The sequence below is a fragment of the Lampetra fluviatilis genome, chromosome 3, assembly GCF_964198595.1.
Source record: "Lampetra fluviatilis chromosome 3, kcLamFluv1.1, whole genome shotgun sequence".
In the NCBI taxonomy this organism is placed as follows: Eukaryota; Metazoa; Chordata; class Hyperoartia; order Petromyzontiformes; family Petromyzontidae; genus Lampetra; species Lampetra fluviatilis.
The window spans coordinates 29,739,349-29,753,415 of NC_136277.1; the positions used below are offsets into that span (position 1 = coordinate 29,739,349).

At 41.2% G+C, this 14,067-nt stretch overlaps 1 protein-coding gene across 2 annotated transcripts in view; it reads left to right on the forward strand.

Moving 5' to 3' along the window:
- Positions 1-3,631: 3,631 nt before the first annotated feature.
- SPG11 (SPG11 vesicle trafficking associated, spatacsin) overlaps positions 3,632-14,067 on the forward strand; it is a 112,059-nt gene continuing 101,623 nt past the window's right edge. For both annotated transcript variants that reach the window (XM_078854818.1, XM_078854819.1), the window contains exons 1-2: positions 3,632-4,224; positions 10,182-10,393. In XM_078854818.1, coding sequence (XP_078710944.1) covers positions 3,878-4,224; positions 10,182-10,393 — 559 coding nt within the window. In that variant the 5' untranslated portion in view covers positions 3,632-3,877. The remainder of the gene's footprint in view (positions 4,225-10,181; positions 10,394-14,067) is intronic.

Below are 14,067 nucleotides of genomic sequence, written 5' to 3' on the forward strand. Positions count from 1 at the left end.
AGCAATCATCATCAGGTGGGAAAACCACAGCAAGAAACAAAAAATTCTCTCCCACTTCAGCAAAAAATGTTCTTGCTGTGGTTTTCCCACCTGATGATGATTGCTTGTGTTGCAATCGAAACGTCGTGATTTAAGTTATTTTATTTTATACCTACGTGACTTTACCGAAAGAACCAAAGAAAATGAAAAGAAATTAGTAACTTTCGGGGGTCCACCATGCCGTTGTGGTCCTAATAGGAGTTGTACTCCCTCACCAAGCATGCACACACACATCGTGTACACACAAACACATCATGTACACGCACAGACAATGTACACACACATCATCTACACACACATCATCTACACACACATCATCTACACATACACCAAAGACAAACACACATTTAGGTCCTCTATATATATTGTACTCCCTAACTCCTAGGGACTCCTCTTTATCCACCGATAAGCCTATGAGCGCTAACTTTTGGCACAGCTCCCGGCACAGCTGACTAAAAAGAACAAAGGGTTTAACAATTTGTGATGAGGCATGAACAATTGCATTTTAATTTAATGACTGGGAATAATAGAAGTGGGCCAAACTCGGTAAAATGTAATTATGTGTACAGATAAACTCTCATATGACCCCAATGGCAAGCTTTGTGCGGCAATATTATCAGCGAGGACATTGCAATGCATGTTGTATTTTTTGACAATTCATTGCTATAAAACGTTTACTATAAAGCATTAGACAACGGGATGTAAACTACTGTTTAGAATTCGATGCATACATGTGTAGTGACATCGCGGATGTCACTGTTTAATGCCGGCCCTACAGAGAGAGGCACGGCGTGCCATGCATTGACATCGCGGGCACCACGTGGATGTGGGTGTAGTATCGGCCCTAGAGGGGCTCGGGCAGCACTGACTGACAGTGATTGATGGCACCACGCTCGGCGTGCAGTGCCAGCCCCTACAGGATAGGGGGGCGAGAGTGCCGACCTCGGAACAGGGTTGCAAGGGGCCATGGCACTCTGGTTGACCCCGGAGGACACGTGACCGGAGATGTCTAAAAAAAGGGGGACTACGTGTGGAGGGGAGAACCTCCTCGAGGGTTCGAGAAGGGGGCCGTGGCTAGGGGCGGAGCGAGTCCCACCGGAGAGGATAAAAGCCGGCTCCCCAGTGGGACGGGGGGTTGTGATCCTCAAGATCCTCGAGTTACGTTCGGCATCGTCCCAAAGTCACCAACACGTGCAGTTACCCCAGTGCGTCTGCAACTCAGTTGAACTCACTACACAAGGCATCACACGTCGGTCGATGATGCACACACGTTTATTCAACAATCAACAAAAGCCCAATGTAAAATGTGAAGAAAGCACGTTTGTAACTGAACTTGATTTCAATAAAGGATTTGTTTTGGGTTAGATCACGTAAATATATAAATGTGTCGTTAAAACCACACTTCAGCGCTCTGTGCAAAGTGGGGGGGGGGGAATTAATGAGTCAATAATGAGGATTCATTCATTAATGTTTACTCATAAATCCCCCCCCCCACTTTGTGCAAGAGCGCTGAAGTGTGGTTTTAATGACACATTTATATATTTACGCGATATAACCCAAAAAAAAACTTATGGATATTGGTCGCGAAAGCCTACGTGTTAAACTGAACTTGATTTGTTCAAATGCAAATGTACTTTCGTAACAGTATATTTGAAAGAAAAACAATTGTACATCCTGTATGAAATTATCTTAAACAATATTGCCCATGCCTCAACGTTTATGTGAGTGAACAAATTAGCACTCAATGCGGTCATAGAAACGAGTTTGGACCTAGTTTTCACTTGGTCTTGCAATTTATTCTTAATTATAAATATATATTATTCCATCATCAACCATGAACTTCTCGCTGAAAGCCAGTCAGGTCACTTCTGAAAAAGAGCTCACAGCTCAGTGGGCTTTACCTTAATTAAAACAATGTTATGTACTCCATGTTTAAGTCTACATCCCACACGGATATTTTTTATGAGTACTGCAATTCACAAATCGTTCCTGTAATTTCTGACAGTGACTGACAATGGTGCAATAGGTTTCTCTTTGTGGAAGATTCACACCACATTGCTAAACTGGCATCTCCACACAAGTCGCTGTTGTGTGGTTCTTATCACCAGTAGCCAGAGAAAACCTCCTTCAAAGCGTGAGCATGTTTTTTTTATGCTTATTTAAATTCTATTTTCGTAAGTTTTGCTTGAGGTCATTTGAAATGCATATTTGTCCGTGTCGTGTAGGTTTATGTTTTATATCATTTATATTATGCATCGTAAGGGCACATTGTACAGTTCTAATACACTATGTACGTATCATTGTGTTCTCTAAAACGTGCTATTGGGACTTGAGTACTGAAATTGTGCTATTGTTTACTCACATTGATACTGAAATGTATCCGAATACTGTAGCCTCATCACAATGCACCGTTGACTCCTTATTTTGACCAACCATTTATCTATTCTCTGTTCCTTCTCAATTAAGTTTCGTCGTGAAATTTGATAACGCTTTTAAAATGTATTTAGATGCCCATTTTGATGTTTTTTTCTTTCATCCACTTTCACATTTGACCCCAACGCATTACTATCTCCAATAACGCATATCCAGTTTCTTGTTTTATCCAGCTTCCATTCCAATATTGTCTTGATCTAGTTTCTCATTCGATCCAATACCTTATTCGATTTTGATGTTACTTTTAAATCCGGTATTATAACCTCAGCCAGTATTACCAATTCTTGGTTCAGTTCCTTATCCAGGTAATGTTTTTGATACCCTTCCAACGTATTTTTTGATTCTATACAATTTGGTATCCTACCCAGCTCTAGTATTATACGGCCTCAAATCAAGCTCAATTTTAAGTAAATTTTTTTTAAGTAAACGGTTGTCTTAAAAAAAGAAGTGTTTAAAATGTCTTACCTCTGATCTGTGTCAATGAGGAAATGTCAATGTGTTTGATCCAATTTCCTATTTGCTTTAGCTCCTAAAATCCAATCCCACTTTATTCTATTTGTTTGAATCTGCTCCAGCTATACAGGGTAAACCAATCCACCTACTGTAAATCCATTTTGCTATCCAATATAGCTCTATAAATTACAATTTCTAATCAATGTTATTTTAACCGTGAGTTTTCCGATTGAAGTAGAGTAGCTACCACCATGGATTTAGGTGTTGCCCTCAGTGAATGCCATCAAGTCATAATAAATCCACTGCTGGATAAAAGCCACCCCCACGGCACATGATACTGCAACGTTTTAATCCACCTAGCACTTGCACCGAGCCAAAATTCATAGCTAAATCTCCTCGGTCGACATTCATCAGAGCTAAATGGGGCATAAAATCAGGGGTCCTTGCCTGAAACGTCAGCCTTTTGTAAATGTTTCTGTTTGTCAGTTTTTTTTGTTTTAGGACCATAATTAAAAACCTAATCTTTTTGCATATACAGCGTACAACTTTGGTTTTGTCGTTTAACAAGGCAGTGCTAATGAACAATGTGACGAGGTGTTTGTTTTAACGGCTGAAAGAAAGGGAAGTTTAGGTAGCCAGTCCACGTTGTGTATTGAAGCGCCGCACATGCCATTACTGTACCCACAATGCCTGCTCACACATTAACCCACAACACAGCAGCAGCCACTGAGCAAAACAAAACACACCAAACCAGTTTACTCGTGGAGCAGGTTCAGTAGAAGACACACAGGGGGTGAGGGGGGGGGTGTTTTACATCATTAAACCGTAACACTTTATTCAAAGATAACGCCGACCCAGGCTGAAAACAAAACGAAAAACACAAAAACGCCGCAGCTGCAATCGCCACCACTGCCGCACGCACGCACAAGGAAGCGGTGAACCTCGGACTGCCATGATCGGGAACGGACAATGCTTGGAGGTTTCCGTGTGGTGCTACGATCGAGAAGACGACGGCCAAGTCGACTTGGATGAAGGAGACAATCGAGAGAATGAGGACGACAAGGACGTGGAGGAGAGAGGCCCGGACCAGGCCAGAGTTCGCTTCGATGCCCCCCCTGCCCGTGCCATCTCGCACGGCACTCGGGGCTCGCCGCCTCCGCCACCTTTCATCGCCGTCCTCGCATCTTCGTCTTCATCATCATCTTCGTCGTCGTCTTGCGGTCGGCATCTTCGTCTCGTCGTCACCCCACATCGCAGCTCAAGGCCACGAATCTTCACGGTGTCCACGGCGGTCGCCGAGTAAGTGGCGTGGCGACGTCGCGGCATTTAAAGAGGCACCCGATGCTGTTACGGAAACTCCAATCGCATCGCTAGACGACCCACCCCCCTACCTACCTTACCCACTTGCTGAGCGTTTAAAACTAAATCTTAAAAACGATTAACAACGCCGTGTGTTGTGTTGTTTTATAACGTGGCGTTTTAAACGATTGTGTGGGGGGTTTGTAGTTGTGTGTAACGCGTTTTAAAGGGACAATTGGTACGGACACCCTGGCCGTACTACAACTTCGTATTAACACAGTGGCGTGTACAGAAACTAACAAAGTATAAACTTTAAAACAAAAGTCTTATTTTGCGTGCCTATAGCCCCTCGTTAACAATGAAGCGGGCAAGACTCACACACGCCTCGCTTGCTGTGTACATTGCCAGCCTATTGAGTGAATGGGTGTAAACACAACCTTAACATAACTCCCTCCTTCCTTTTACATTTCACTTGGTAATGACGAGAAGGCGAACACGACGCCAAGATTTGCCACTTTAATATTGGTACACATGCGCTGTGTTTTTGTTAGATTAAAGAGTATAAACGTCTTGGATCAAAGCTTTAAATAAAACTACAGTACTGCATTTCACTACAGTATCTCATCCCCTTTGTGGCTTTTAAAAACACGCTACGTGTTACTGGTAATTAACAGTTATTATAATAACTTTTGTATATTTCTCTGTTCATACGGACAGAGCAGAAATTACGAAAGTTGCGCCTTGACTTGTGAGGCCTACTAGACTGCGGCCTACAACAGGCTTGGTCCGTTATTACGTATTTTTTGCGTTTTACGTGGTCATATGTTGTTTTTGTGTTATCATAAGTACGTATCAATCGCAATATTCAAACAAGTTAATTGGCCGTGCACTATGTTTTTTGTTACGTTATTGATTATAGTGGGCTGTTATCGGCTCCTCCCCCCTCCCAACTCGTGACTGATGTTTTGGTTTCGTCGCAATGTTGCATAGCTGGAATATAGAGGATATAAGAGTTTTAAAACTTCTTAAATGAAGTACGCTGTCCCTGGTGGTTTCTTACACCTAATTAAAGCCGCAATGACTTGTGTCCAATAAACGCGGGACGGTTTGCGAGAAAATAGGATGAACTTTAGTCCCCGACTTAATACAGGTAGTCCCCGACTTACGACGGTCCGACTTACGATATTTCGATCTTACGATGGCGATATCGATACAAAAGTGTTAAATAATTTACATTTCGCGCGGCAGGCAAACGCAGCAGCGTACGAGGTACGATGCTGTACGTTGGGACGCTGCCGGGATGTGCTGCACGCATATAGTTTATACAGTACGGTACTGTAAATTGCTCTGTTTTGCTAAATTATCACCATTCTGTAAGACTCCTGGGGAGATACTCTTAGGTTCTTTCGGTAAAGTCACGTAGGTAAAAATACATAATAACAATAATAGACATAATAATAGAAATAAAAGAATAAATCACGATGTTTCGGAGGCAACACAAGTCTCCGTCTTCAGGTGGGACCGTCACAGTTAAATTTATTGTATCAAGTGAGGAAAAATCCAAGAGACAAGCTCTTAAATACAAGTTAAGGGGAAGGGGCTTATCTGAATGTGGTAGTCAATTAATGGAACGTTTATTTAAAACAGAAAGGAATATGCAAAGTAAAAACATGTTCGCGGAAAATTAATCTAGACCACGCTCTGCAATGCATTCCATTCGTACCTTAACGGTAATAAGGTAAAGTCGTAGCACGTTGTCCCCACCTGAAGAAGGACGCTTGTGTTGCGCCCGAAACGTCGTGATTTAATTTAGTTGTTTTCATTTATTTTATTAGATTTTTTTACCTACGTGACTTTACCGAAAAAAACAAAGAGTATAATTTAGTAGGTGTGCATAATCTGCAACACAAATGTAACTTTCATGAGGACGTCCCAAGGCAAAGCGTTGCTAATTGTATAATTTCAAGACGACACAGTACCCTCTGCCAGGACACTCTGCATATCAACACCGCAGCACGCTCCTGCGTCTCGCATTGTATCTTATTGAAACGACTCGAACGACGAACCACACACTACAGGGAGTCTCTTTTATTAGCACACAGGGCTTTGTGGTGTTGGTCCTGAAGCTCGTTCCTTCCCTCGAACGTCCGGCCCTCCCTGGTGTTCTGCCCTTTTATATAATTTAAGAGCCCACCCCACTCTTCCCCAATGTTCCGCCACTGTTTTTCAGCTCGCCAAATTCCTGTCCTGTTTCCTGCCTGTTCTTGTTCCCTTTAACACGTAGGCTTTCGTGACACATTTCATCCATAATACATGGTTCTCAGATTGTAAATGTTGTGGCTTTGCTCTCCAACACACCGGTGGTGCTGCACTAGTAACGAATTGGTAGGTTCTGTTTACGTGACAAACCTTACTAATTGGCCGTGTCGGGTGGTGGCGGATTGAACGACACATATGTAGGGGCCGTCCATAAATGACGTCACGCACCTGGGGGGGGATCAGACATTTGTGATGAGGAGGGGGGTTTAGGAAATGTGACGTCACATCAAAATGCGCAACTTTTAAATAAATATCGACAACACCTTCTCCTTATATTCTTGGTTCTTTCGGTAAAGTCACGTAGAAGGGAAATAACACAAGCAATCATCATCAGGTGTGAGAATGATTGTAATTTTTATTATTTTATTATTTCCCTTCTACGTGACTTTACCGAAAGAACCAAGAATATGAATCCCTGCAGTCACAAAACGTTCTACTTAATTAAATAGAGTTTTTAATAAATGTTTTCTCCTACAACATCAGAGTGCAGCGCAGCGCCGCATTTAATACGCACTACAATGACAATATTTTAAAGCGATTTGAAGAATGTTTTATTTATAAAATGGAAATATGGTTGGGGGGGGGCAGAGCTTTGTGACGTCGTATTTGAGGGGGGGTCTGACTTTTTGTGACGCCGTGTGACGAGGGGGGGGGGTCAAAAATCGTCCAAACTCGCGTGACGTCATTTATGGACGGCCTCTTATGCGATCATAACCCAAAACACCTGTGTTATGGATATTCTTGTTCCTCCAATCACTTCAAAGCCTGCCTCCCGACCAATCGTTTTGGAGGCCTCTTTCCACCAATCGGAGACCTTGGCCTATTTTTTTTAATAACCGTTATGCTGCACATTGGCTCTGGGGTGAGTTTGTTAATTTCGGTCATTACAGTATAAACAATATTACGCGCCAAAGTACTTCAACTTTCCAACTACACAGTAAGGGCTTAGCTTTAGCTGAGTCTGTTCGACAATATGTAAAACACTGTTGACCACGCCACACATCTTGTCGCTATGCCTGCTGGGCTATTTCGTCTGTACAGCTAGTCGGCGGAAATTCAGTGAGAAATTAATGTCTTGTCAACGCTCAATTCCATCCACCAACAACCTAGACTCCACTACTCATTACCATTTCCATTTGTACTTTGAAATAAAAAAAAAGATGGGCATGTGCGCTTTGTAGCTGTTTTTCATTAATTTATCATAGTGACACATTCATCTGTCAAATTGAAGAATGAATCTGTCAGTCTCCTAGGACCTAGGCCAGCTATTCACGTGAAATTGTACATTTCCTTGGTGAGGATTTTGCCCGTGATATTGAAGGGTCTCCAGTATTCATTTTCTCTTTCCCCGGACCCCCTGCAAGTAGCATCGTGGACCACAGGTTGGGAACAGCTGACCTTGCCTATAGCGTACATATTGCAAGTGTTGCGAAACGTTGTTTTCATCTCTACTTGGTCACATAAAAGGCATTTAAAAGGAGAATGCGCATTTAATACTGTGTTCCATTCATTGACCATATAGTTTCGTCATGAAAATAAATGTTTTAAATGTACAGCATTTCACTATCACACTGCTCTCAAGACCGCTATCCAATGTGTTTCTACAAATCCTGATCTCATTGGCATTGTCAGATCTGGATGAAGAGAAATTAACTTTTGCTACAAACATTAGGAATAGACTACTATTTTTTTAAATAAATAAATGTGCTCGCTGCAGAATGGTAAAGTATGTACTGTAACGAAAAGCACAACTACTCATTTGGATTTTTACGTAACAATAATTGCCCCCTTTTGACAGACTAATGCCCATTGGTTGGCTGGGTGCTTACTCACCTTGTGCCACTTGGACAGCTGCCACTGGGGGTACTCTATCTAATGTTTGAGTTGTGCTCTGAGAGGCCCTGTAATATAAGGTGCTATATCGAAAAATAAATAATCATTATATTCTAATCTCATAAGTGATGTTCATAACAATATTTTAAACATGTGGGGTTTTGTCAATGGAGGCTTTGTTTGGTGTGTAAGCTTTTTTGTGGACTCTACAATTCACAAAGATGCTAATGCATATTTCAGTAAGGTATTAAAGAATGTAATACGTCAACCTTGCTGTCACACCTGATGTGAAATCGGTTAAATTAATAATTTCAAATACAATATCAGGTCACATTTAGGTTTGGTATGTAGTTCATGGTCCTTTAATCTTCAAACCACTTAAAGAAGGATTTGTGCAATCTATTTCCCCATCTCCTCCAATCCCCTTCCATAAAAAACAAGGGAAGGCTGAGATCTGCAGAAAAGGGTAGAAATGGGAATCTGTGGTCTCTAGCGTCTCCAATATTGCATCTAACCACAAACCTGTACTCAGGTGTGTATAGGCCACAGGAGAAAATTGCAATAAAGGTGCACAGTGTCATCCACAAATGCTTGGCCATGAACTGTGGAGTCGGCATTGGAAATGTCTTTTGTAACATGAAGGTTCTTTTTTTTGTGTCATGATTTATGTGTGTCACAATAACATATACACAAAGTATTATGATTGTGTGAAGAATGGTAAGGTAAAGCGTTACTGTTTCGTGGCATGCATGCGATTTAAATCAATCCATTGCAGAAAAAAATAGATGTATGTTTAACTTATTTCGCACCGTACGTAGCCAACCGTGCTAATTGGAGGTACGGGAGGACAACAAACTAAACGCAATGCAGAGATTCACATTAAATGGTAGAATTCTTATTTTTAATGCATAGCAGCCAACGCAATGTCTGGATCAAAATAATTTTAACTTGGATTCATTGTGAATGTCCACTTCTATCAGCTCAACAAGTTTTTGGAAGCACATTGCTTCACGGACTTAAAGCTTTCGTGACTGCAGGAATTAATATTCTTTGGGTCTTTCGGTTAAGTCACGTAGATAGGTTTAAAGAAAATAACAAAAAACTACGACGTTTCAATCGCAACACAAGCGGTCGTTTTGATCGCAACACAAGCAGTCATCAGGTGTAGTTTTTTGTTATTTTCTTTGAACCTATCTACGTGACTTTACCGAAAGACCCAGAGAATAGGACTCCTGAGATATAAGCAAATGTCAAAATATTATCATTAAAGACAAGCTCATAAAATGTAATATTAAAAAACAAATGCAATTTCAGGACTGTCCAGTTTTATACTATTCTCCAGTTTACCAGCATTGTAATTATACAATCTCATTGTTAATAAAAATGCAGCACGCATTGGGTAGAGTCAATTGACATTCGGTGAGTCAGAGGATAGATGCAGGCAATTGCAAACATTACATTTCCTTTGGAATTTCTGTTGTGCTTAACCCTGAATAATATTTCCCCTTGCTTCTGTCTAGCAAAAGCACTTTTCTCAAGCTTTAAGTATGAATGAATTGCATACTTGAGCAGCTTGAAACCAACTTTTTTAATACAACAAAAAATTTATCACATTTCACTGGCACAGTTTTCTTTTATAATATACTATCAATTCATATTCTATCTTAAAATACACCCTGTTAAGATGATCAGCGGCTATTGTTTCTTCCGTGCTTCGTGCACTCGTAATTTGTTTTCTTTTTCCCCGTGGTGCAGTGGTAATTTCTCCCTCTCTTCTGTCCCTGTCTTGGTTCCATCATCCCCAGCTTTCTGTGGGAGTGTGAAGCCGGGGAAGCTGCGGAAGGTGGTGGTAGCAACGAGGGTGGAGGTGTGCGTCTGGTCAGCACCGATGAAGACGGCGCCGTCACGCTGCACGAGCTCCAGCGAGATGACGACGGTGGCGACTGGGTCATGGCAAGGCCCCGCACGTGCCAGGCCTCCCAGCTGATGGAATACCTTGGACTGCACAACAGAGAAGGTTTTGTGACAGCCATGACTTATTATATCATTTCAGTCTGTCTGTTCAAGCATTTGAGGCTAAAATGTACCCTTTAGAGTCAATTGCTTGTTTTAAGTATATTTGGCTTGATGAAGCTTTCATTCTCTTGTCGGCAATGGATATTCTCATGCATTTGTGGGGTAATCCAAGAGAGGAGGAAATATAAAATTCGTCAACTGCTATGCATTATGACAGTTGGCATGCATTGGACGTGAGCGGATGACCGTGTCCTCCAAGGTTAATTTCAATCCTATAGCTAGGCTTGACTGTCAAAAGTGACATTGCATCAATGTATAGAAACTTGATTTGCATAACTACTCATCACATCTTTTTTAGCCTCGTTTTTCATTGTATGGTTTTGTATTTTGGAACCCGTTCATTCCCACGGTGCTGACACATCACTGTATCTGTGTCTTGGAAGGGCCGTGCGGTATTCTCACCTCAGAGCAGAGTGGGGCCCTGACAACTCTTATATTTGGTATATTTTGATGTTTTAAAAGGTTGGGATGAGTTTGGATGAAGTTTCTTTTGCACAAAGGGATTTTAAAATTCTTATGATTATTTTTTTTTTATTTCATATTGAAGATCAATGATTGTATTTTAATAACTTACTGTTGATGCAGTAAATTTCAAATTTTTTGTAATTTTAAACATAAATCATTGCGTTCAAATTTTAATATAAAGGTCCATCGGTGTAGCACTAATTCTAATGTTATTGTTCATAAATTAAGAAAGTGACATTTACCTCGTAAAACTTATGCTACATAATGGCACTTTTGGTGGGAAAGTGAGGAAGTGATGTCATGGAAGTAACGACACTTTGTATGATGTAATATTTTAGGATACATATGAAAATGATCTTCTGAAATTTTATTTTGGATGAATGTACAAACCCAGAATACATCCTTTCATATTATTTGGGTCTTTCGGTAAAGTCACGTCGATAGGTTCAAAGAAAATAACAAAAAAACTGTATTTTTAGTTTTTTGTTATTTTCTTTGAACCTCCTCTTCTTGGTTTTTTCGGTAAAGTCACGTAGAAGGGAAGTAATAAAATAATAAAAATAAAACATAATAAAATGAAACAATTCTCACGACGTTTCGGCCACAACGCAAGCGCCGTCCTCAGGTGAAGAATGAGACACTTCAAGCTAGGAACTTACATATAAGCTGGGTTGGGGGTGGTAGAAGAGCGCCTTAACAAAAAGAATGTGCATATCAAGATGAGTTTAGCATATACATGGGAAATGCGCAGGGGGCGGGGGGGCTTCAAAGTCATACCATGCCCACGCACTATGCAGGATCAAGAGCACCAAGGGGGGGTGCAGGGATTAGCATTAACAAAGGAAAGGAATGCCAATGATATGTAGCTGCAGTAACTAAACAACACCGTAGAAAACTAAGGTATAAACTACATACAAAGACTAAAATATAAACTGCATAGCACCATCAGTATACTTACTATACTCTACAATAAGCTGAGTTACTAACAGCAAGTAATACATTACAATACTACGTCGTAAAAGTTATATAATATGCTTCCATCTAAACTTTATTCTCTTACATCAACCGAGCATATACCGTACTATATACTGCCATAGATAAACCCAACATTAAATTATATACTGTATTGCAATAAACCACATTTCAACATAACACTATGTATTATTCTACCTACCCTAATGTGTATCAAAATGGTTTATTACGTCCTTCCAATGATTGCTAAGCCAGAATCCATCTTCTCGATTAAAATTGTCTCTGTGTTTGTATATGTGGATCGCCTCATGAACGAATCTCTCATGATAGCCAGGTGGCTTGCAGAGAACCTCTGTCTTGGAGAAGTCAATGTCATGTGAGCCCACTGAGTTGTAACAGTGATCTGCCACGGCTGAGGTGTTTGTCCTACCGTGTTTCAGGTCAGCTTTATGTTCACGGATGCGGTCCGAGACATGTCGTTTGGTTTGTCCAATGTAACTGCTACCACAGAGGCAACTTAGTTTGTAGACACCAGGGTGCTGTATGTCTGGAACCACATCTTTTACAGACGGTACCAGATCACGGATTTTATGTACTGTGTTGAATCGGACCTGGATCTTGTGTTTAATCAGGATTTTGGAGATCTTTTTTGTGACCCCAGCAATGTAAGGTAAGGTGATGGTCTTGAAAGGCTCCTCAACAGGATCCTTCTTGATGGTTGGAGAGATGGCTTTGCGGATTGTGTAGTCGGAGTAACCATTAGCCTTAAGAGCTTGGCGTATGTGTTTGAGTTCACTGGAAATGTGTTCATGGTCGGATATGCATTGGGCTCTATGATATAGAGTCTTGATGAGGGAATTCTTCTGGGATGGATGGTGGTGGGAATCCGGTTTTAGATAAGCGTCCGTATGGGTGGATTTCCTGTAGACAGAGTGGCTCATTGAACCATCAGGTCTCCTTTTGATTAGGACATCCAAAAAGGGTAGCTTGCCATCTTTTTCGACTTCCATGGTGAATCTGATGGCTGGGTGTATGGAATTGATGTGGTCAAGAAATTGGTCTAGAGCAGGCAGGCCATGTGGCCAGATGACAAAATTGTCGTCTACGTACCTCTTCCATAAGGTCGGGCGTAGAGTGGCAGTCTGGATGGCGTCCGTCTCAAATTTCTCCATGAAGATGTTAGCTACAACCGGAGATAGGGGGGAGCCCATTGGGGTGCCTTCAATTTGCTTGTAGAAAGTTTTATTCCAGGTGAAGTATGTATTGGTTAAGCAGTGTCTCACCAGGGGGGGTACCCCAGCATTCAGTCCCTGATGAACCAAGTCTTCAATGATTGCGATGGTGTCAGGTACAGGAACCTTGGTGAATAAGGAAACCACATCAAAACTGACAAGCAGGTCGTCTGGGGACAGGGCAATCCCCTTGATTGTCGATACCAGGTCAGTAGAGTTTAGTACCGCAGAGGTGGTTTTTCCAGTGAAAGGCCGTAGGATTTCAGACAAAAAACAAGCCAATTTATAGGTGGGGGAGTTGATAGTAGAGACAATGGGACGAAGAGGTGTATCTTCTTTATGTATCTTTGGTAAGCCGTATAATCTTGGTGGCCTGGCTGCAGAAGGTTTCAACGATAACTGTTTGGTCTGATCAAATAAAGCGGTTGAATCAGAAATGATATTGTTGGTTTTAGTGACAAGGCTGTTGGTGGGGTCTCTTTTTATTTTTGTATAGCTACCATCGTTGAGTAGTTCTTGAATTTTGTTGTTGTATTCTATTTTGTCCATGATGACAGTGGCATTGCCTTTGTCGGCTGAGAGGATGACAATGTCATCCCTCTTTTTTAATTGAGCTAATTCAAAACGCTCATCTTTGCTGATGTTGCTAGCTGGCATCTTGGCGTTTTTGAGGGTTGCAGAGATTTCGGATCTAGCTACGTCTGCAGCGATGTGACTCAAGCCCTTTAAATCGAAATTCTTTGAACCTATGTACATGAATTTTTTAAAAAAGTATTTGAACCTATCTACGTGACTTTACCAAAAGACCCAAAGAATATGAATTTCTGCAGTCACGAAAGCTTTAAGTCAAGATTTAATACATCTTTTGTTCATAATACAGGTTTTTTTGGGGTTAGATCGCGTAAATATATAAATGTGTCGTTAATCCCGCCACCACCCAGCACAG